The sequence below is a fragment of the Magnolia sinica genome, chromosome 16, assembly GCF_029962835.1.
Source record: "Magnolia sinica isolate HGM2019 chromosome 16, MsV1, whole genome shotgun sequence".
NCBI classification, from domain to species: Eukaryota; Viridiplantae; Streptophyta; class Magnoliopsida; order Magnoliales; family Magnoliaceae; genus Magnolia; species Magnolia sinica.
Window position 1 is genome coordinate 2270900 of NC_080588.1, and position 25933 is coordinate 2296832.

The 25933-nt window shown below is 39.9% G+C and overlaps 1 protein-coding gene across 2 annotated transcripts; it reads right to left on the reverse strand.

Moving 5' to 3' along the window:
* Positions 1 to 448: 448 nt before the first annotated feature.
* Positions 449 to 22671, reverse strand: LOC131228591 (uncharacterized). Of its 2 annotated transcripts, XM_058224354.1 has the most exons (10): positions 22422 to 22671; positions 21852 to 22229; positions 7047 to 7291; positions 5120 to 5204; positions 4780 to 4965; positions 4512 to 4682; positions 4210 to 4419; positions 2335 to 2506; positions 1756 to 1927; positions 449 to 984 (listed from the first exon to the last, which is right to left on the reverse strand). In XM_058224354.1, exons 1-10 carry the CDS (start codon positions 22440 to 22442, stop codon positions 891 to 893), a joined length of 1734 nt encoding a protein of 577 aa, XP_058080337.1. In that variant the 5' UTR covers positions 22443 to 22671; the 3' UTR covers positions 449 to 890. The 2 variants fall into 2 exon arrangements, with proteins under 2 accessions (XP_058080337.1, XP_058080338.1); XM_058224355.1 differs by lacking the exons at positions 7047 to 7291; positions 22422 to 22671 and having other exon boundaries at positions 21852 to 22045.
* Positions 22672 to 25933: the final 3262 nt, after the last annotated feature.

The following is a 25933-nucleotide window of genomic DNA, read 5'->3' on the forward strand; positions in this document are numbered from 1 at the left end:
GACCATCTCTCCACCCTACTCAGTCATCTGGATCGTCCATCTAGCTCCCCATCTGTGAAGATTCAAAGTACATAAAGATCACATGGTAGTAGCCATCCATCTAGTGCAGGTCCTGCGGGAAACTAAAGCATAGCCATCCACGATATGCAGTCACAGGCCCTCGAGTGATGACTCCATAGTGTTGTTTGCTCAAATATATACAAACATATTACAGTAAGATACATCAGGACTAGGCGCAGGATTTGAGCCTTGAAAAAGGGCACCAACCGTTCATTTGATAAGGTTAATTGTCTTTCTGCCATACGAGGTGAGAAATGTGATATAAACGATTTAGATCATTGGAAGATGACACAGATTTAAAGGCTAAAGTGGCCATTTAGTAGGGATGTATTTGAGCAGTGATTGGACCATTTTACCCGTGCAATTAGTTTCATATCGCCAAAGAACCGTGTATTTAAAGGAAATTGAAAGACATTTAAAAAAAAGTTACAGATATTCTGGGAAATGGAAAATATTCCTGGGTGGGCCACCAGGACGAGGGGTACCATCAAAAATCAACTGAGGGAGCAAGATCAAAGAACTCACCAACAATCACTTGATATTTTCAATTGCTTGGTTTTGTAGACAATCAAGTCCCGACAGCTAATAGCCAACATCCATCGCCTTCAAAGGGCAGCCCCGCGTACAAAATAACACAAAAGGTATACTGCATCTGGCTTGGCCTCTGTTGTAATGGATGTTTGCACTGATACCATCTTTGTTGCCCGAAGAAAAGCTTCAATGCTCCTCAGCATGCATCTCAATAGATGTAAGAACTCTTATGGCCACACTATATTCCTGGGAAGCCTACTACATCGATCCAAGACAAAGAAGGAAGCTACTTCATGCCATCACTGTTGCTGCTCATATATCTGCATGTAAGCCTCGGATAAAGCAACCATCTGAGGAAGAGTTTCGGCGACATGCAGGTCCTGCATTTCATACCTGGCAATCAAATGTCAGTTAGAGAGTGATGGGGGTTTTACTCATCAGATCCCATATCTTACTAGGGTGTGTTTGGATGTTACCATAAATCATGGGTGTAGACGTTTGGAGAGAATGACATTGGCTTGGTAGACAGGGCGGCACAGGAGACAGAACCTGCATGTAGCAGGCTTCTGTTCTCCTCATGTTTCAGCCCGAACCACAAGTGAGACAATAGGGATGGCAATGGGCCAAGGTGGGGCCAGATCGACCAGGGTTGGCCCTAGCCCGTCCTTAGTTCCCTAAGCCCTGGCCCAGGCCAAAAAGACCTTGGCCAGCTCTATATGGACGGGAGTGGAATGATAAGATGGTTTGAAACAGTCCAATCTAAGAATTTTCAGTGGGTATCCCCTGTTGGGCTGGCTTGGGCCCAGTCTGTTGACACCCCTAATGGCTCCATCCATGGTGAGTCCCACCATATAAATCGTTTTGATCATTGAGACATGACCCCAAATCCAAGGATGCCTTTAAACTGCATGTGCATTGAAAGGAAACTTATCACAAGTAGCTCTAAAACTGTACATTCTTTTGAATAATTTCAAGCCTGGGCCTGGTCCTTTTGGCCAAGTTTTGGGGCCCCAGCCCTACAGGGCCAGGCCACCTGGCCCATTGCCGCTCATAGGCTACTGACCACATCCCACTTGCAATTTGAAGCTAGCCTACCATAGCTGATAAGTTCCAAACATAGACACTAACAAAGGTTCAAGTTTCAAAAATAGTCAATATGCATACCATAATTCCTCTGATTTCCGCTGCACAAATACTCTGTAGAATCCTTCACCAGGCTTGCCATCATGGACAATATTTGCAATCAGATCGTACTTTGTCCGCAGCCTTTCATTCTCCTTTGGAGTGGGCAACGGAATATAGTCCTTCAATTCAAGGTTCTTAACAGGAAAGTTAACTGCCAAACAATAACCCCAGTAAGAGCCAACACAGAGGCGCATGTGAGCACACACACACACAAAAGGAAAAGAAAACTGAGGTAGCAAAAAAGAGAAGCAAAACAAAAACATCATAAAAGATGATTAAGGATGCATTGGAAGTACCTCTGTAAAAACAGAGAATACACCAAACTAATATTTTGCTCATTTCAATTCTACTACTTGAAATAAAGAAAATACTATTCTGTATGGAGAAGTGGAAAAGGAAACCCTAATTCACTTGTTCTCTTTTTCTTTTCTTTTTTCCCCACTGCAAATGCTCAGTCAGTTTAAAACAAAGCCAACTGCAGCAATGGAGTAAATCAGAAGTCGATTTAGGGCTTACTTTGAAATGCTTACCTAAATTATCTCTAAAATGAAAACTCACCTAGAGTGGGATTCTTTTCCACGAAGAAATTGTTCTTTGTAAACCTGCGCATGTGGAGAATTATATACTGCGGTAGTCTGGTGACTCGGTATCTCATCCTAGCTATACAAGGCCGAACAACTTCTGTGATGGATTCACCGTCAAATTTCTTTAGTATGTTAAAAAGTGGGACCTGAAAAAACACAAGGCAAAGTAATTTCAAAAAGCGGTATATCATGGTACATCAATACAAAGAAGTGCAAAGCTGTCAAGATCTAAATCATGGAATAGAATATTCATGTCCTCGGATTTGTACACCACAATCAACTTTCATGCACATCGTTAGCCACCACAGTTGCCAAGTTCTTATTGACTGTGCATTGAAGATATGCTACACAGATCATTCAAAAAAAAAAAAAAAAAACAAAACAAAGATATGCTACACAGTGGACCTCGATTCAAAGCAACGTAGGCATCCACTCTCAACTTGTTTCCTGTGGTGTGACCGACCTGAGCTTCAGATTGGGCTGATTTTTAGGCACCAGAGGTAACTTGAAGTCATGCATCTGATGAACAGGATGGATGTCATGAACACACCACATGGGCACCACGTCTGTCTGGTACCATTGTAGCTTACGGTGGTATCAGTACCACTAGAGCACTCCCCATATAACAAAATATTAATGAGAGAACATCCAAGTACATGAATCAAATGCTAATATCTTCCGACTCCAGTTAGATCATTAAGTTCTAAGGCTAACACAATTTACAAATCAGGAATCCAAGGTGTAGATTTCAATATGATCCCAAATTCAAGGAAAAATATTACACTCTAAATCCTTCTTCTTCTTCTTCTTCTTCTTTTTTTTTTTTTTCTTAAATGTAGACACAAGCACCAAATAACACCAGCCAAAACACTTCAGATGATCGCCAAACTTTGTGCGTGGATAGATCTTGTCCTTAGATATTAAGTTTTCAATAAAACTTCCATTGTATATCAAAAATTAAAAAATGCAAGATTTTTAATGTGCTAAAACTGCAGAGACAAATGGGGTCATCAGATGTCAAAGTAATAGAAAAAAGAAGAATGTTGTCATGAGGTCTCTTACAAGATACAACATAAAACATTTCCAGACTGCACTATGGATTCACCATTCAAAACTAAGACACAATGCAAGAAAAATTGTGTAGGTTGGGAATTCAAGAGAGATCAACATATAACAATTACTGTCTACATGCCATCATTTACCATCAAATACTGGAAACTCATCTCCCATGTGGCACGCATGTAAAGAAATCGAGGCAGTCAAAATCATGGGGCACATTTTAGATAAGAGTTTAGCCATAAAATCACACAGACTGGATGATCCTACATATCCCATTGGTAGCCATCACATGTGTGGTTAAAATGACTGTGACAAGCAGTCAAATTCCAAAGGGACATCAGATGATTAAAAATGCTAAATCAGTGTGATTTGCAGTTGACTCCTCCCTCTAATAATGGGGCCCGTGATTTGGACAGTCTGGTTTGGGATGCATGAATGCCACATCCATGCTGGATGGGTTGCCATCATTCAATCAATGGAGCCAAACTCAGACAATAATAGTCTTATGGGTTACATGATATTGGAGAAACTTCTCACTTTCAGAGATAAATTTGTTAAGATATACAGAACTATAGGCAGACATCCGAAGTTGCAAATTTCTATTTTTCTTTTTCTTTTCACAAGAAATGCTAGTCAGTAGTTCCATATAAAATAAATTAATTTCTTCAATGCATTACAGGCCTTGATGTTGTCACTGATAGACAGGAAGGCAAACAGGATTCATGTAGCCGAACCCAATTAGTTGGGATAAGGCTTAGATGATGATGATGATGATGGATGCATTACAGACCTGTGGAATTATATTCTTCTCCATTTGATCTTTGAAAAGTGGAGGTGGTGGCAAATCAAGCCCGAGCATCAAGAACGGCATCCTGCTTGTTTCCGTGACAACATGGCTACGTTCCGTTCCACCTTCAGCAACAGATGCCTTATTCTGCTCATTGTCTTTCTTCTCAGTGACAGCTCTGTTGTGGATCTCTTTCACAACCTCCAATTCCCCCTATCAAGCGCACTAGCTTAGAAACATGAATCAGAGAGAATAAGAAGACCATGAACAGAGAGCAGAAAAAAACACTTGATGAAATTGCAAACCTGAAAGCACTGATGAATGATGTTCCTATTGCTTTTCGCTGAACTCTTAAGATCCGCATGCAGCGTATTAAGCAGCCAGGACATGAACTCAACTGGATCCGACTGCGCACCTATTCGGAACCGTTTTTTACTGGCCTTCATAACTGCCTGCAGAAACTCATGAGGGCTCACCTGTGGACAAGCAGAATGAGAGAGTTAAAATAAATAAATACTCTTTCATGCTCAAAAAGCTATAAAATTGAATCCAGTTATTGTTGCAACAGCAAACCTGTCCCTTGAAGTTTCGTGCATGCCAAATTTTCCGTGTGAGCTCTCCAAACCGATGAACTAGAGGAGACTTGCAGTTCTGATAGTTTTCGGGAATAAGAAAGAAGTTCCTTAGAGGTGTAACTCGCATTAGAGATTGAATTGTAACATTTACAAAGTCCGTCTCCTTAATATTATTGAGACCAACCTGCAAACACCATCAAGGTTGAGCACTCATGTTCCATATTACAGGACGGAAATCTGAAGTTCGATCATATATCCAGAATAATGGATAAATATGTAAACTGAATGAATTGATGCTACAAGCAACAAATCGTAGTAATGGTGATGAAACTAGTTACCATTCCGGGGAGATAATCAGAACCATCAAGAGCCCTCGACCATTGCTTATTTATATCAAGCTGCGCCACCTGTTCCCTATTAAACCTGAACACGGGACCAGATGCATTCAGTAAGGTGATTAAAGTAATAATAAATATTCAAAGCTTTTCATGTGAAATAAGAACTCTATCGAGAAGGAAAAATATTACACAGAAATTGAATATTTACAGCAACACGTTTATCCAAATAAATACACCTAACGGATCATGTTCAGAGAATATTCAAATTTACATTCGAAGGTTATAACACCCACTGATGTCCATTGTTGTCAAATGCGATCGCATATGCGCATACTGTTGATCAAATCGCATATGCCATCGATCCTGGCAAGTATGCCATAGCATACTTTTGTACGTGATCAATATGCAATCACATATGCGAGTATGCGATCGCATGCTGCATATGCAATCATATATTTCCCAATAGCCAAGAGCGGAAGATTTTTATTTTTATTTTTTATTTTTTCAAATTGGAGAACTTTTGCCTATAAATAGGCACTTATATCCCCTCCAATTTCACTATTCTTTACCCCAATGCTCTAAATCTCTTACTCTTTCTCTCTTACACCTCTTTCTTTCTTACGCTAATCTCTCTACAATTATTTCAATTATGTTTATCTTTTTGTATTTTATAAGTTGTGCTTACTTTTTGTAAATTAAGTTGTAAGTTATAACTTGTAAGTTGTTTCAAGTTATCCATTTATCATTAAAATTTCTTTGTTCGAAGTTTATAATAATGAGTTATCTTTTAATGTAGCTTGTTGATTGTTTTGTTAAAATTTATATAATATAATATAAGTAATTAAATATATCACTAAATGAAACACTCAAACTATAATGAAATAAGTACAATAACCCAATCCAATCATGTGTACTAATTAGACGAGTTTTTCCCTTTTTTTTATAGAATTTTTAGATTTTTTTTTTTTAAAATGCCATGGCATATGCGATTGTGCGATTGCATATGCGAACAGCATATGCTGATCGCATGCAATCGCATATGCGATTTAACAACATTGCTGCTGTCATTATACTTTTGGATGCCCATTGGCAATAAGTAGTAAAAGTGGCACATACAACGCATGTAGAAGGAGAACGGTTTGCAGATCATGGGAAAGGGGGAGGGGAAGCAGCTGTACAGGGTAGGTTTCTTTCAGTGCGGTGCACACTTATGATAGTTCGTCACCATTTTAACAGTGGTAACTCCTCAACCATGCACATGGAATAGTTGTACGGAAATCAGACCATCCAAATCACTGATCTAACAGTGGATAGGGCACAACCTAAAAATTACACTGAGAACATGATAGTTACAATTTGATTTTGTGCTTGGAATTTGGACCATTCACTATTCTGCATCATTTGATAGCCAACAATTAGAATATTAGGATTATTGGGTGGTGTGGATAGCGTTACATGATTGTCACATGTTTGCAGATACGTACCATTTTCAAAACAGTGGAATTATCATAGAAGTCCAGACCTATTTCCATGAAGAGGAGCTGAATTGATTAGTAAACAGCTTCTCCTTAATTACCTAAATGCCCTTTCTTTTTATTTTATTTTTTAAAATGTCATGGTCTTTCCTAATGCATGGTTATTCATCCAGAAAAACTAACAACATGCAAATATTTGCCCCTAGCAACAAAAGCTGTAAATGGACGCGGCCTAGGGTTGTCTTGGGCCTGTATTTTGAACTGTTCAGACCAGGCTCGTTCAAAATTTAGAATTTGCTACGCCAGGTCCAGTCCATTGACAGCTACCTGCAACTCTCCTAACATATAGTAAAATATATATGTATTGTGGCATAATGGGAATGAGTCATGCTAGCACATATATAAATCACAATAGATATACAAGGGGAAAGCATCAGGCAAATGAAAATCACCTTGGGTAGAGAACATGTCGAATGTCATCTAATGATGGATCATTGATCTCATATCCATCAGGAAGGCAATAAACTTTTTCTGTTCGAAGATTGATGTACACATGGTGGCCTGCTTCAAGACTATGAGTATATGCATGAGAATTCCGGCCTCTACCTTGGAAGTACTTCCCACAGACCAAGCATGCATATACATTCAAATTAGATAGAGAGACAGAACAGAACTTCTCAAAATCAAAGTCCAATACCTGCAAGAAACAACATGATGGATTACAAAATAATGTCCACTCATACTAGAATAAAAAACCACACTGAGTAGTTTGACTTCACAAAATTTGAAAGAGTAAATATATTCAAGAAAGCAAAATGATACCTACTACAAGATTGAAAACTAATAAAACTGCAAAATCAGTGATACAAGGAACCAGAAGAATATCTAAACAGAGATATACTAAGAAGCAACAAGTAATGTCTGTGCACAAACTGCTTTTGTACTGAGTCTACTGACAATTGACACGTATATTTTTTCCAAAACAATGCATGTGTAAAAAGTTAGCACAACAACCTGATACACTTGTTACTTTTGAATTCTGATACACCTGCTTGTTATGCTTATCCATTACATAATCTACATAGCAAGGATAGTTCACCACCATTTTCAAAACATTGGTTACTCAACCACCCTTCTCTTCTTCTTTTTCTTTTCTTTTCTGTTCCTACCAATGGTGGTTGTTGTTTTGGACTTGGGTTATTTGACATATATTTCATATTTTTTTTTCACTTTTGAGTTTCATACGTTACAAGGTTATGCTTTAAGCATGTTTGTTTTATAACAACGTTGTGGTTTCTCTTGACTTATTGATGAATGGTGATGGCTTTTTTCAATCTCAATTATTATGTTACTGGTAAGAAATTTATATACTGATGGCAGAGACAAAATACTGTGTGGTATTTATTGGTAGCATGCCTGGTATATCCACAACCAGGGAGAATTGTTATACCCAGGTTATTGGTTTAGAAAAGCATGATTCCGCTGTTATTGTTCAGAGATTGAAGCTATTAACCAATTCAACAACTTTTGTCTGCCGCCCAGGAGTGAACCTGTGCAATGAGTTGTGGAAGTTAAACCTGTCAAACAATATTTCAAAGCTGACATTGATACCACTCCAACTCCAAAGCTTTATAAAACCTTGATGGGTTGTGGAAGTGAGAACAGTTGTACAAAATTCTGAAGATGAAGTTGATACAGCTCTAAAGCTTTTACAACCTCAACACGAATGTTTTTATCATTTATTCTATATCGCCTTGTGCCTATGTTGTGGCTTATCTTTAATAAAATGTTATTCCTGTACAAAGTAGAGCAACTTAAGACTGAGCAACAGGTTAGATAAGTCACCACCAACTTCTCATTTTCAACTTAAGATTGCACATGGATTTCATAAGCTGAAAAATTATGCATGGCTCTAATGGTGTTTTCAGCATAAATTGTGTTTCTTTTCATGCAGGTGACGGGTTTATAGTTCAGTTGTGCTGTCCAACCCATCATATTTTGTCATGGGTTCAGTTGTGATAGATGATGCCCATGTTTGATTGTATAGTTAGGTAGTAGACTTAGGGCTGTAAACAAACCAAGTTAGCTCAGTTAGCTCACTCAACTTGACTCGAAAACAAGGTGTTCCGTAACGGTAACGGTGGCCGTAACGGCCACCACCATTACCTTTACGATACAGGGCATAACGGTTGTTACGGCCCCGTAATGGCCGTTAAGGTCTCTATTTTTTTTAATTTTCTATTTATTGAAAAAAACCCCGAAAAACCTATATCTGCCTCGTAATGTTGATTAAAAAGTATGAAAAACCTATATGTCCCGTAATAGACCATTACGGGGCTATTATGGCTTTTATAGGGGATGTAACGTGCCGTTAACGGCAATTACGGATCATTTCTTTCCATAACGGCTGTTACGGCCGTTACGACCCCGTAACGTGTAACAGTTGCCACCGTTACCTTTACATAACGGCCTTTATGGCCCCGTAACGACCTTTACGGCACACCATGCTCGAAAAACCTCGATTCGACTCAGTTTGAAACTGAGTTCAAGCCGAGTCGAGCTGATTTTTTTAGCTCGAAAAAATTTCTAACCAAGTCCGAACTTGTCCGAGCTCGACTTGACTCGGATCGAACCCCAACTCGAATCAAACTCGGATCGAACCAGTTTGGTGACTCGGTTACTTTGATATTGATGTTGCTCACCAAGTGTTTGATGAAATGACTCAATGAAGTGTCGACTAGTGGCAAGGAAGGTATGTATATGAAACAAATACCTTTTTTTCTTTATTTTGATGTTGCCTACAAGGTGTTTGATGAAATATCTGTAAAACCGCTGCTGCTATTTTACATACAGTGAGAATTTGAAGGTGCAGTCCATGTGTTTGTGAAAATGTTGTATAGGCAAACTCGGCTCGATCTTGGCTCGAACTCGGCTCGAACTGGCCCGAGTTGTTGACCAAACCGAGCCGAGCTGGCCAGTCAAGCTCAAGGACCGAGCCGTGCTGAGTTCGAGCTAGGGTCGGCTAGTGGTCGGGCCGAGTCGAGCTGTGTCAAGCTCAACTCATGTACACCTCTAAGTAGACTGTACATATGAAATCAAAGTTATGATTTCTGCAGGTGATCCAATGGGGTAGCAGTTACCATACATGATGCCCAAAACGCTGTTGTTTGTGGTTCACAATCTGCTCTTGAATTGAGTATGGATGATGCCCGTAGTCATTATGGCCCACTTAAGAAGGATGGCTTTGTGTCTGCATGTTTTTGTGTTCTGCAGAGTGGTTACTATTTTGGAACAGTAAATGGTTAATTATGGGTTGATCCAAACCATCAACCTGACCGGGTCCCACTATCGAGATGCTAAGGTGGAATATTAGCATATTTTGGAAGATGGTAGCCTCATTGTTGTGCCCACATTTACAAGCTGAGCAAACCCATCGTTATCTTTTCAATGGAAAAGGTGATCCAAAAAGCGTAATTTGGAAAAGTAACTATTTTCCATGGAAAGCATTGTTACAATACAAAAAGGTATTACATGTTTTCATTTTCACAGTTTTCCATGGTAATGATATTTCCATTTCCATGTGTTTTCCACTTTCTTCTCCTTTCTTCTTCTTCTTCTTCTTCTTCTTCTTATGTTATCGTTGTCAGGTTCCCAAACAGGCCCTTAGAAGTCCCTTCAAAGTTGGACAAAAGGTGATTGTCACCAACTTGATTTGATGATGGAGGATATCAGGCAAGACTAGGAATGATAACAATGGACACAATGGGCCATTATACTATCTTAGATAATCTAGTTGTCTTTACAATAATGGGTCCAAAGAAATAGTTCCAAGAATGTCCCACTTACTGAAAATGTGGTCAAAAAAGCTACAAGGAAACCCTTCTATCATCAACATCATGAAACAATCACTACAATAGGAAGAAGATGGGCACAAGCATGAGATTGTTAGCCATCTAAAAGGGCTGGTTATCAAATCTCTACCCCGTTTAACATCAATAGCCGAAATTACAGTTCTTAAAAGATGCTGCATAGATCCACTTGAAAAATAGGAACGAGACTCACCAAAAGCACATCCCCATGTCCACAGCATTCCAGTCCAGCCGATCAAGCAGAGCAAAGAGGATTAAGTTGAATTAAAGAACCAAGCAAAAGAACTTGTCAGCAAAGGATTAATTAAACCATCTTATCACTACTGTGTGAGATTCCTGTAAGAAACCATGGTGAAGAAGAGAGGGAAGGCACAGATGATGATAAGCTACATCCTTTAAACAACATTATGGTAGATCTCAAATGGTCGTTACCAAACAAAGAAGAGTGAATTTGAGTTGTCTTTAGTAAGCATTTGTTTTTTTTTCAAGGTATCAGGAGAGCAAATCTTGTTCCTCTTTTAAGAGAGTAAATCTTAGGCTGCTACTCCTCTTAAGGGAAGACCACCTATGCTTGCAAGTCCACTCTAGCCGTGGCATTGTGGGTGGTATCATCTCCTTAAAATCCAAAGGCTTTCCTAGGTGTCAATATAGCCCCTACCAGTTGCAAGTCACCCTATGGTAGAGAGCTTGATAGGTGACTAAGTGTTGGTATAGTCCTTTCAAAGACTCTACTAGGCATTCCTGTAAGTCCATACTCCATGCTATCATCTGCTTAAAATCCAAAGGCTTTTAAGCATCCCTAACCAGTTGTCGGTCCCTATAGTAGAGAGCCTTATAGGTGACCACCTACTAGTTAAAGTCTTTTCAAATACTCTATTGGGTGTTCCTGCAAGTCCACCCTCTCTTCCATCTACTCTCCCTCTCATCCACCCTTCTATAATTCTACTCTCATCTAGAGGTGTACACAAGTTGAACCAAGTCGAGTTGGGCACAGCTCGACTCGGCTCGACCACTTGCTGACCCCAGCTCGAACTCGGCTCGGCTCGGCCCTCGAGCCTGACTGGCCAGCTCGACTCGGTTCGGTCAGCAGCTCGGGCCAATTCGAGCTGAGTTCGAGCCAAGATCGAGCCGAGTTCGCCTGTGCAGCATTTTCACAAACACATGGACTGCACCTTCAAAATCTCACTATATGTAAAACAACAATAGTGGTTTTACAGGTATTTCATCAAACACCTTCTAAGCAACATAAAAATCAAGAAAAAAAAGGGTATTTGTTTCATATACATACCTTCCTTGCCACCGGTCACACTTCGTTGAGTCATTTCATCAAACACTTGATGAGAAACATCAATATCAAAGTAACTGAGTCACCGAACTGGTTCGATCCGAGTTCGATTCGAGTTGGGTTCAATCCGAGTCGAGTCGAGCTGGGCGAGCTCCAACTCGGCTCGAACTCATTTTCGAGCTCAAAAAATCAGCTCGACTCGGCTCGAACTCAGTTTCGAACCGAGTCGAATCGAGCTTTTTCGAGTCCAGTCAAGCGAGCTAACCGAGCTAACTCGGTTTGTGTACAGCCCTACTCTCATCTCCTATCCGATCTATATCAACCAAACCATCCGTGCACTTCTGTCATCTCAACCATCCACATATATGCCATCTATACCACACTTTCCCATCCATTCATCCACATCGTCCATACTTACCTCTTTGGTATTAGAGATACTTGTTGCTATCATACATGTGTATGCAAAAAAAAAAAAAAATGAAGGAGAAAGACAATACTTCCCTATGGTATCAGACATCCTTGTTGGTATCATATACTTGCAAGCACACGCTTGGACCCACACATACATGCATATTATATATACTGGGACCGTGGCATTTGCATTGCACATGGAGAGAGGAAAAGAGAGATTGGGAGAGAGAAAATAGGCACAAGAAAATCATGGAGAGAAATAGGTGCAGGAGGCCTTCTTGCAATGACAAAAATGACCTCAGTTGATGACCTATATTGAAAATCCATCCTACATCTTAAGGTTGAGAACTCTCTTAAAAACTAATTGTAGGGTCAAAATCATCCAAAATTGTCACGCAGCCATCCATACCCATGCATATGGTATTTTAGCAGAAAGGACATTGTACACCAACCATATGGCTCTTGGGTCATACAATCATGCATTCATGCCATAGAAAAGTCCCATGCATTGTCTTTATGCATAGTTGGGGTATTTCCTTTCATAGGATCTATTTTGGCAATTTGGTAGTTTTTGGACTCTTTCCTTAAGATGTTAGTCAATACTTATTTATTTTTTCAGGAATCCATAGTCTATTGTGATTTTAGGAAGCAAATTGATTTGTAACAGGAGACTTGTGGCTTTATGGCCAAATATACAAAAAAAAAAAAACATTTTGATGTTAATTCTTCTAAAATTCTGCTCAGGAAGTCTCTTTACAGGCTGATTTCAACAGAGACACAGGATTTTATCTGAAGTTTATGTTTGATCTTGCATGTAGTGCTGATTTCAGGTATATAACTAGGCATAAATTCTTTTACACTTCAGCGTTTTCTAATAAATTTTTAGTTCTCTCTCTTTAAAAAAAAAAAAGGGCATAAAATTATCATTTCTGTGCTCAGACTTTATTGGGTTTTCTGATTGCCCTTGCAGATTTTACTGCAGCCCCTGCAGAAACTTTTCATTGAAAACATTTTCGGAATTTTTGCACTTCACATGGTGGTTGAGATTCTGGTAGAATTTATATTCCATGAAGCTTAATTTGAACCCTAATCCTTTTTTACATATAGTTTTGATGCGGACACTAGGCCATTCAAAGTATATCAACACAGGAGGTATGCGTTACCCGTGTCAATGTGGTTAAATAACGGGTACGGGTCGGATCTCTAGAAGTTGAAGACCTTACACATGTGTTCGTAACATGTGTAAGTTGCTTAAGGGAGACATTTGGACCATTGGATCACGAGAATGGTGTGATCGGACCGTTGGATCGTCACAGGCCACCTTCATTACGCCACCTTCACGGCATTATCATCGGGGCCCATCGGGCATCTTTACTTTGACTTTAGTTTATGAACATTTGATTTGTTTAAGTTTTGAGACAGTTTACGCACAATTTTTGTATGAATTTCTTCTTTTTTTTTTACTTTTTTTAATAGGGGTATTTTAGTAATTTCATGTAATTACAAATTTATAAGGGTTGCTCTAAACCTAAAGCACGTTATGTTATGTTTATGAAAGAAAATGAGAGTTTTTTACTTCTAACGATTTCGTCTTCGACTTCCAGTGATTGGAAGAGGGCGTGGGGCCCAGGGAAGTGACTTCTCATCCTCTACTTCTTTCTCTTTCTTTCTTTTCTAAAGGCACTCTTTTCTTTAACCCCATTCTCTTCCTTTTCTACTAAAATCTTTAAAACTAGAAGTCGATCTTGTTTCTTTTTTTATCTAAATCATTAGATCTTAAAAGATTTTCATCCCCATATTAACCTAATTTGACATTCTTCAAAACCCATCACCCAAAGCCTAAATTTAAAGAACTACCAATTCTTTTTTCTGAATTTTCCAAATTTCCCAATCCAAAAAATTCTTATTTTCTGAATTAGAAAATCCACTTGGATCGTTAGACGGACATATTGCAAGACGAAAGTTCTATCTTTAACTTTCGCCGGATCGAACTAAATTCAGATTTTAAGATTCAATACTTCGTGTTTGTGATGGATAGCCATAATCAATGCTATATTAAAGTTATTTCTTTCTTGTGTTTATGATGTATAAGGCTAATATTTTATTTGTTTTTTAAGATTGCATAAATCTGCCCCTTTCAAATACCATGCTCGTTTAAGGTTGGATTAGGTCATCCTACATCAATTATTGGTATCAAAGCTTAGGTTCTTGCATTGGGTCGTCTTAGATCGAGTTATCAAGAGTCTAGATATATATATATATATATATAACGTCTAGACTTGAAATTTTCAGATTTGCATCATTAAAAAATAAAATAAAAATAAAAAAAAATCTCGATCTGAATTTTTCCACATTTGCCCCATTCTAAAGGTTAGGATCATCGGTGTCCATAGTCTCGTGTCAAAACAATCTCTTAGAGTCGTGTTTTAGGAAACCTAAGTTGAGTCTTATTGTGTATGCCCACTCGGACTGGTAGAGGATTTGGTCTACACCCAATTTTCAATATGGAACAGTTGACTGAGATGATGAACACGATCAACCAACGTTTGGCCGCCATTGAGGCACAATCTAGGAACACGAATTCCCGTATGGATAAGATAGAAGCATTCCTAAGAAAAATCTCCAACATTGGAGGGGATGAACAGTCTCACGTAGGGGGAGTAATTGAGGAATGGGTAGGAAATAGTGGTAGAGGTCGTGGAGCACGTGGCCGAGGGGTAGGACATGGAGGGGCACAATATCCGCAGCCCGTTGTCGAGTATCAAGACCGTTATGATGCCGATGAGAGGGTCTTAAAGAGTGTTAAAGTAGATGCTCCTAGTTTTGATGGGCATCTTGACCCAAAAGCATTCCTTGATTGGTTAGCGGACATGGACCATTATTTCGAATGGTATGAGATGTCTGAGAACCGACAAGTGCGGTTTGCAAAGATGAAACTTGTGGGTCAAGCTAAATTATTTTGGACAAATAGAGAGCGTAGGATCGAGATCAGGAGGTGTCCCAGTCGCGCATTGGGTAGAGATGGAGTTATTAAGGAAAAATATCTTCCTCTCTTACCATCAAAAGCTCCAAGATCAATGGCAAGCATTACGCCAAGGATCTATATCGGCTACAGATTACATCACAAAATTTGAGTATATGATGCGGTGTGATATTCAGGAGGATCTCTTAGTGACGTTGGCGCGTTTCAGGGTGGGTCTTCGCATGGATCTACAGCGTGAGCTTATGACCCATGCAATGCATGACTTGGATCAGGCTTACCAAGTTGTACAGGAGTTGGAGCTTTAACTAAAGTCTCCTATCACGAGGCGCTTTGAGTCTCGAGACTCTACTGTTAGATCCGGTTTTCAAGGAACCAAACCTAACATTGGAAGTAAGCCTAAGGCGCAGGCTAGTGCACTGCCTAAGCCTAAGGATGATAAGGGCAAAGGTGTCCTTGGTATCAATCCTGGCAGTGGTAGTCACTTGAGATGTTATGAGTGCGAGGTACAAGTCATTTCGCATACCAATGCACGGCAAAGACTCACCTAGGCCGCAAGCTAGTGCACCGCCCAAGCCTAAGGATGATAAGGGTAAAGGTGTCCTTGGTGTCAATCCTGGCAGTGGTAATCACTTGAGATGTTATGAGTGCAAGGTACAGGTCATTTCGCATACCAATGCACGGCAAAGACTCACAGGAAAACCTTGGTCATAGACGAGTCAAATGAAAATGCGGATGACATGGGTGATTATGAAGATGAGGAATATCACCCAGAGATAGGTGCTAGTGATTATGAAGAAGAAGAACCAGATACTACACCACTAGCTGTAGTTAGATGTGCTTTGGCGCAGGCCAAAGAGAGTGATGATTGGTGCAGAAGCATAATTTTCTACACGTTTATCAAGAGCGGTGACAAAAATTGCAAAGTCATCATAGATAGTGGTAGTTGCACCAACGTGGTCTCAGCTAGCATAGTCACTCGTTTGGGTTTGAAGCCCATCCCTCACCCTTAACCCTATAAGGTTTCTTGGGTTGACACGTCTTTTATGCCTATGTCCCAGTAGTGTTTAGTCCACATCCAAATCGGTTCATATACAGACATGTTGTGGTGTGATGTTTTACTATGGATGTAGGTCACATCATTCTAGGGAGGTCGTGGTTATACGATAGAAATGTTAAGATTTTTTGTCACTCGAATGTGTGTACATTCATGCGTGAGGGCAAGAAAATCAAGATTAATTCGTTGCCACCCAAGAGTCACACGGACAAGGCTAGGGAACGAGTGAGTCAAGGATGTGAGGAAATCTATTCCGAAGTCTCTACATATCATAAATGCAAAAGAGTTTGAGAAAGAGACATAGGATGATTCGACGATGTACGCCCTAATAGCTAGGGAAGTTACACCCGAGGTTCATGTAGAGTTACCCCCTGAGGTGACTTCAGTTCTTGAGGAGTACAGTGATGTATTCCCTGAGGATTTACCAGATGAGCTTCCACTTGTGCGGGACATCCAGCACACCATTGATCTTGTCCCGGGGTCTACTTTACCGAACCTTTCTCATTACAGGATGAACCCTGCAGAGCATGCAGAGTTGCATAGACAGGTAAATGAGCTCCTGCAAAAGGGTTTCATCCGTGAGAGCATGAGTCCGCGTGTCGTACGAGCGTTATTAACGCTTAAGAAAGATGGTACGTGGAAGATGTGTGTGGATAGTAGGGCCATTAATAAGATCACGATCAAGTATCGCTTTCCGATACCGAGACTTGATGATATGTTAGACATAATGACCAAATCCACCATTTTTTCCCAGATAAACCTCAAGAGCAGGTATCACCAAATACGCACACGCCCAGGAGATGAGTGGAAGGAAGCCTTCAAGACGAAGGATGGGTTGTACGAGTGGTTGGTCATGCCCTTTAGCTTGACTAATGCATCCAGTACTTTTATGCGTGTGATGACCCAAGTTTTGAGACCCTTTATGGGGAAGTTCTTAGTGATTTATTTTGATGACATACTCATATATAGTACCACTAAAGAGCTACATCTCGACCACTTGAGGCAGGTCTGTAGTTTCCTGAGGGTGGAGAGGCTATGTGTGAACTTTAAGAAATGTTCGATCTTATCTGATAGGGTTGTCTTCTTAGGGTTCATAGTGTCGTCTGTAGGGATGCGAGCAGATCCAGAAAAAGTCAAGGCTGACTGGCCTGAACCGCGGAACATACATAATGTGAGAAGCTTTCATGGCTTAACTACATTTTATCGTCGGTTCATTCGATAAAGTCTTTGAAGTAGCATGTGATGCTTCAAGCGTAGGTATAGGAGGAGTACTAAGCCAAGAGGGTCATCCAGTTGCCTATTTCAGTGAAAAACTGAACAAGGCAAAACAATATGCGGTAGTGCAATTGCTACCTCATTGGCGTCATTATCTTCTACCGCAAGAATGTCTTGTTTTCTAAGCACGAGGCATTTGAGGTATTTGTATTCTCAAAAGAAGCTTAACCCAAGGCATGCCAAGTGGGCAGCGTTTCTTCAGAAATATTCATTTGTCCTAAAACATAATAAAGCCGGGATAGAGAACAAACCAACCGATGCCCTTAGTAGGAGAGTGACGTTGTTGAACTCCTTGAGTGTAGAAGTTGTCGAGTTTGAGCAATTAAAAGACGAGTATCTCATGTATCCAGATTTCGGGGGAACATACATGTCACTCTTAGGTGCCCAGCATAGTTCGGGTGAGTTCGTGCTGAAAGATAGTTTCTTTTCAAAAGAGACTGACTTTGTATTCCCCGCACTTCCCTCTGGAATTTCCTTGTTTGGGAGCTTCATGCTGGAGGTATTGCTAGCCATTTTAGTCGAAATAAGACCATCGCCCTAGTGAAGGATCGATATTATTGGCCAAGTCTCAAGCGAGACATAGCCGAAAATTTTAGGGCAATGTCAAACATGTCAACTGGCAAAACAGAAGAAGCAGAATACTGGATTGTACACGTCATTGCCAGTGCCACATGCACAATGGCAAGACATTAGTATGGATTTCGTGCTTAGACTTCCCAAGACAATTAAAAAGCACGATTCCATTTTTGTGGTCGTGGACCGTTTCTCAAAAATGGCCCACTTTCTCCCTTGTTCTAAAACCTCAGATGCGTCCAACATAGCCAAGATTTTCATTGAGGGGGTAGTTCGATTACATAGTTTGCCTAAGACCATAATGTCTAACAGGGATGTCCGGTTTACTAGTTATTTTTGGAAGACATTATGGCATGTGATGGGTACAAGACTGCAGTTCTCGTCTGCCTACCATCCTCAAACTGATGGCCAAACTGAGGTTGTGAATCGAAGTCTCGGAAATCTACTACGATGTTTGGTGGGTGAACACATTAAAACTTGGGACTTAGCCCTGTCAGTCGCCGAGTTTGCATATAACAGTTTAGTTAATAGGTCTACGGGTATGAGTCAATTCGAGATTGTTAGTGGTTACAAACCTAGACCACCCATAAATTTGTTACCTATGTCAGTTAACCAGAGGACCTCTGAGTCAGCCAATGCATTTTCCCGTCACATTCATAAGTTGTATGCAGAGATTAGGAGGCGGATAAATGCTAGTAATGAACAATACAAAATTTCAGCTGACTTACATCGTAGAATTCAAGAATTTAATGAGGGTGATTATGTAATGATTAGGATGAGGCCAGAATGGTTCCCACAAGGTACCATTAAGAGGTTACAAGCATGCAGTGTTAGACCATTTAAGATTCTGAAAAAGATTGGGTCCAATGTGTATGTGATAGATCTTCCACCTCGCATGGGGATTAGTTCAACATTCAATGTGGAGGATCTAATGTCTTGTTCAAGCCATCCCATAGACCCTAATTTTGTTCCAAACCATTGGCCAATTTCTAAATTTTCTTCCCAACCCACACCAACTATGCCTACTATACCTGAGAAAAGAGAAGAAATTGAAGGAATAGTGGATGAGCAAATTGTTTCCACTCGAGACGGTGGATTTCAGAAGTACTTGGTGAAGTGGAAGAACAAACCATCATCCAACTGTACATGGTTGACAAAAGCAGAGTTGTAGAGACTAGATCCAGATTTGTTAGAAAAGCACAAGAGTTTTATCTCGCTGGAGTCAAAATCTTCTCAGCCGAGGGGAGTTGATGCGGACATCGGGCCATTCAAAGTATATCAAAGCAGGAGGCGTGCGTTACCCATGTCAATGTGGTTAGATGACGGGTACGGGTCGAGTCTCTAAAGATTGAACACCTTACACGTGTTCGTGACATGTATTAGTTGCTTAAAGGAGACATTTGGACCATTGAATCGCGGCCCACCTTCATTACGCCACCTTCACGGCGCTATCATTGGAGCCCATCGAGCATCTTTAATTTGAATTTAGTTTAAGAACATTTGATTTATTGAAATTTTGAGACAATTTGCGCACAATTTTTGTGCGAATTTCTTCTTTTTTGAAACTTTTTTGAGTAGGGGTATTTTGGTAATTTCATATAATTGTGAATTTATAAGAGTTGCCCTAAACCTAAAGCATGTTATGTTATGTTTATGAAAGAAAAAGAGAGCTTTTTGCTTCTGATGATTTCGTCTTCGACTTCCAATGATTAGATGAGGGCGTGAGGCCCATGAAAGTGATTTCTCATCATCTACTTCTTTCTCCTTCTTTCTTTTCTTAAGGTAATCTTTTCTTTAACCTCATTCTCTTCATTTTCTCCTAAAATCTTTAGATCTAGAAGCCGATCTTGTTTCTTTTTTTATCTAAATCATTAGATCTTAAAAGATTTTCATCCCCATATTAACCTAATTTGACATTCTTCAAAACCCATCACCCAAAGCCTAAATTTGAAGAACCACCGATTCTTTTTTCTGAAATTTTCAGATTTCCCAATCCATAAAATTCCTATTTTCTGGATTAGAAAATCCACTTAGATCGTTAGACGGACTTATTGTAAGACGAAAGTTCTATCTTTCGCTGGATCCAACTAAATTCAGATTGTAAGATTCAACACTTTGTGTTTGTGATGGATGGCCATAATCAATGCTATATTAACCTTATTTCTTTCTTGTGTTTATGATGTATAAGGCTGATATTTTTATTTTTATTTTGCAAGATTGCATAAATCTGCCCCTTTCAAATAACATGCTCATTTAAGGTTGGATTAGGCCGTCCTACATCAAGTTTCCATTCATCCTAGCCCCCAAAACCTATTCCTAATTCCCCAACATAACCTGTTGTACCTTAATTATCTACACCCCATCCTTTCTAGGGCCCCTAATACTGCAGCCCTTCTATTTGCAGCCCATTTGTTTAGCCCAATTACCCAGAATCTGTCCATAAAATAACCACTTCTTAACCTCTCCCAAACAGCAACTATTCTAGCTCCAAGATGTCCATCATGGTATTCCAAATCGGTTACGTAACGGTAATGGTCATAACCGTTACGTGTTACAGGGTCGAAACGGCCGTAACGGCCGTTACAGAAAAACGTGACGTAACGGCCCGTAACGGTCCAGGAAGAACATTTTTCAAAAAATAAAAAATGGCCGTAATGGCCGATATGGGGGCTGTAACGGCCGTTACGGCCCGTATCATAACGGTAACGGTGGTGGCCATTACGGCCACCGTTACCATTACGGAACACCTTGATGTCCATCAACATGTCAACAACTCGATCCTATATCCCAGCCCCAAATCAGCCCACAACCTGTCCAGCAGATCAATTCGGAAACCACTCCATATGTACCCTATTAAACCATACCTAAAACCTTGTCCCAAATCAGTCCATAGTCAGCCCCCAAATAACCCATTAACCAGGTAATATAAATCTGAGTTTTTCTGCCACTTCCCACCCCACTTGGTACCAACTAGTTAATGCCCACTAGAAGTGGGACTTCTTACCATCCTCAAGTGACCAGTGAGAACCATTGATGTTATGAGAGCCGTAGAACAATTGACAGAACAATTAATAACTTGATAAGTAGGTGAGTAAGATGAATGGTAAGTTATCTTCCCTAGAAGAAAATAGGAGCTAATTCTGACCATAAGTGCCCAGAGGAAATACTGAAGAATATTTGGACAGGAAATCAGTAGCCTGGGCAACATAGAGTTTCAAACACGGGTGGATATATGATGCCACTTATGGATATGATTACAAGACCTAACAAGGGAATCAACAGCCTTGATAGCCTTGGCAAGAACTACAGGCACCTGTGGTGGGTGGCCCATGGTCATGATTATTGTAATTGCTCTCAACTTCCTCACACAGAAGACCAAAAAGGCATACATAGAGGTTGAAGTTGAAGATTATGCTGGTAATCTTGATCCAAACACTTTCCCTACTAATTGAGTGAGGAGGACGCTATAATTGCGGCCCACACATCATAGTTACTCACAAAACATCTCCACCTATGTACCGCTATGAGAACCCATCACTCAGATTTTATTGGGTTTTCTGTTGTTTGAAACTCCGAATACGATACATACTATCCAATTTTATCTTTTAAAAAAACATATTATCCAATTTTATACAACTAATTTCATCACTTCTCAGAAGTCACACAAAAAATAAAAATAAAAATAAACAGGCAATATTGTCTTCAAGCAAAATAACATAAGAACAGAATAAACTAAAACTAGACTAAAGTAACTAAAATTAGTTAAAAGAAAAAAAGAAAAGAGAAGTAAAGGAAATGGGAAAATACCTGACGATTGACAGTATCCAAATACGGACAATCCCTTCGAACTTCCACCTGCCGCTGCCGCCTCCCATTATGTGATCCCTGTCCAACCAATCCATCTTCCTCATCATCCTCTTCCTCATGCTCCTCATATTTCTTATGGTCCCCATTCTCTCCTCTCCTTCTTCTATCCTCTTCTTCATCATCATCATCATCATCATCATAAGAAGCAAGCGGAAGAAGAGAATTCTCAGTAGGAGAAGACGACCGACGAATCAGCTTCTGCCGCTCGTTCGACTCTCTATCTTCCTCTCCTTCTTCTCTCTGCCTTTTCGTCATTCTACTCTCCTCCGCATTCGACAAAATCCCACCGTCCAATTCGGATGGATCGACTCGACCGTTCTACAATTTTGATATAGAGAATTAAAATTAAAAAAAATATTTTAAAAACGAAAAGATCACCAAATTTTCCCAACAAAAGGAGAAAACAAGAGATTTTTGAAGCGGAAATGGAATTTGAGAAGAGAGAGAGAGAGAGAGAGAGAGAGAGAGAGAGAGAGAGAGGGAGAGGGAACGGACGGGCAAGATTGATACCTGTTGGAGAAGATCGACCATGGCAGAGATCTTTCCTAGATTCTTCTGTTATGTTAGGGTTTGTAGATCGAGAGGCTGTTTTTCAAGTTACCTATAACTTCGAAACAGGGCAACGGATGGAAATTTCGAATCCCAAATTGTTGGGAGAAACGCAGCTGGCAGGAAGCATCTCCCTCTCTCCTGTCTCTCTCCCTCTCTCTCAGCAGTCTCTCTCCCTCTCTCACAGCAGTCTCTCCCCCTCTCTCCTGTCTCTCTCCCTCTCTCTCAGCAGTCTCTCCCACTCTCTCCGGGCCTCTCCCTCTCTCCTCCAGGTAGGGCTTCAGGCCCTTTCTTTTTTCTTTTTTCTTTTTTTTCTTTTTTTTTTCTTTCGATCTGTTAAGTCGCGGACGCGTATTGGATACCAGCCGCCAGGACCTAGCTATAGACGGACGGTCCTGTCAGGGCCTCTGTGGAGCCACCTTGATGTATATGTTTTATCCACGCCGTCCATATATTTTAATAGATAAATTTAGACCATAAACCCAAAAAGGAGAACGGATGATGGCTCAAGTGGACCACACCACACGAAGCAGTGGGGATTCAAATCCTACTGTTGAAAACTTCTTAGGGCCCACCATAAAATTTATTTCCTGTACAACCTGTTCATAAGCTCACATGGACCTTGATGAAAGGAAAACATAAATATTGGCTTGATCCAAAACTTCTTTGGCCGCTGAGATGTTTTCAACGGTACACTTTCTTTCCCTGCTGCTTTCTATGGTGTGGTCCACATAATCATCGATCAGCCTTATTTTTTCCCTCATGCCATAAAAATGATCTGTCAAAATGGATGGACGGTATGGATAAAATTAGCTGTCCTCTTTTGTTTTCTTTTTTCGTGATTTCTCCGGTAACAGTGGAGAAGGTTATATCGGGTTCGGGTCGCGAGGCGTGACCAAAAGGCTCTGTCGGGCCACACTGATGCTTGTGTAACATTCGGTTTATGCATCCTCTGTAGATGATCATTTTATAAGGTGGAGTTAAAAATCAGGTCAGAGCTCAAGTGAGAAACACCGTAAGAAACGTAGAGAATGGAGACGCACTCACCATTGAAATATTTCTGGGACCCACTGAAGTTAGGTTTTTCATTATGTGATACTTCAAGGACGGGTTGGATGGCATATAAATATCACGGTGGGCCGGTAAAAGTTTCCGAGGTGACCGTTCTCGTCTCTTCTACTGCCTTTGGTGTGCCCACCTGAGTTTCGTATCTACTTGAATTTTAGGTCACCGGCTAACATGAGATGTCGCAACCGATGGATGGATGGATGTCACAAACACGCCATGGTGGCTGTTGTGTCAATTCAATCAAACATGGCTACACGCATGATTGAGTGCCCTATTTGAATTTCATGTGTGATTATGATGTATCGGTGTGTCAAAGTCTACTTAACTCAATGTTTGATTAAACCGTTGGTGTTCCTGCATTGAGTTAGACTTATTAAAGGGTGGGCACAAAATCCAATCATCCTCTCAACCACTGATTGTTACCAAGGATCAGACAACAACTTGTGAAAATGGTAAGGGTTAGCCCTTTGGAATGGATTTTTTTTGTCTTGTGTATAACAACTTGTTCTTTAATTAGTATGACCACAATATACTTCTTAAAAAGAATAAAGATGAACAAATAAATAAAAATAGTTTAATAATGCCAATTTCATTAATTAAATATGTGATTCGTTACAATCAACAAAATATTGAAAAATAGCCTAGAGAAATAGATAAACGAGAGATAAATACCTAATCGATCTATCAAAACATATGATCAAAGCGAACGGTTAGACCAAATAGGTGTGATTGCATAAGTAAGAACTTAGTTGATTAGGATCCAAAAACTTAGGGTTGTGGATATTTAATGTAATCCTATAATACTATAGTGGTGGTTGCTGGACAGTAGTGATCTATGTTAAAGTTAGGTTAGGCTATGCTAAGAAAAAAGATGATAAATGAAAGATAAATTGAAAAGTTGATAGATATATTTGGTGTAGGGCTTAAAGCTCTTTTGTGGAGTATTTGTTTTTATAGGCTTCCGGGAGACGGTGGCCTTTCACAGTCTTCAGCATCGTAAAGGATTTGGGCGATCGGCTGTGGAAATCTCCTTGATTCTTCCACGTCAATATAGTCTATCGTATACGGTCACTTGTACAAGAGACATACTCTTGCTTTTTCATATTGTACGTTGGTTGGAATCCTTGAGTCACTAGAATTCACATTGGAATGTTGTTTGAGTCGTTACGTGACTTGGCTTTGGCATCCATGGAGGGTTGCTTTTGACAAGACTATAGCATTTAATTCTAGATAAAGATCTCATTTATTGAGATTCTTACATTTAATATTAAGAGAAAGAGACTTACTTTGATGTGACTCTTGCTTTTACAAACAATATTTTTGACAAAATTATAGCATTTAATATTTTTTTTATGCGCACATCTCTAACTCCTCTTGAAGTTAATATACACCACATATGACATGGCTACTATATGGCATCTTCTGGTTCATTTAATCTGGGTATGTTAGGCCAGATGTAAACAATATTCTCGGTATGCGAGTAGGATTCTGTCCATCATTTAGCGCATAGTGTTGACACATGGCGGCATCTCATTGGCCCTCGAGGGTGTGTCAAAATGGGTGTAAATAATGCCCCAACGTCTCTTTACATTTAGAGAATGTGTTCGAAGAATGTGAAAAGACGTTGAATAATAATTTTTTACCATTTTCTCATTTTTTTATTCACCATCGTTTTACTATTCACAACTGTGACTATTCACCCAACCACTATTCGATGCCCATCACTATTCATCCACCCGCCGACACTAATCACTCATGCACTATTCACCGGTCGATTTCATTATTCATTTGGATGACACTATTCACCCAGGCACTATTCATCACCCAATTTCATTATTCATCCAAGCGATTTTACTATTCACCGGCCATTTTCATCAAAGCGGTCATTAGGTTAGTCGTTTCACCCATGGAACTTTTTCATTGACTGATGACGTTTTCTTATCGGTCATTGTGGCCATGATGTTTTTGTATTCATTCATGATAACTTTCTTGTATTTGATTAGGGGTGGCCTTGATGATTCTCCATGCAGCCATTATGGTTTGCTTGGAGCTAAGCGTATGACTACTGCATAGATCCTGTGACGACATCGTTAATATAACACATGCTTAGGTTGTTGCGTAGCATACCAACAACGCAGTGAACTGAGATCCAATCTCTGGTCTCACCCACAAACGATATACAAAAAGAAATATAGATTAGAAACAGAATCAAAGCATTCTAAACAAACTACAAAATAAGATATGCATGGAAAAACCCCAACAAGGGTAAAAAACCGCGGATGCAAACTTCTACTATGAAGAAAAAACAAAGATTACAAGGCAATATACTAACCTCTCCCTTGGAAGTACAGAGAAAACCCTTTGCCCACACCTTATTATTTCTCATACCCTATAAAAGCCCTAGA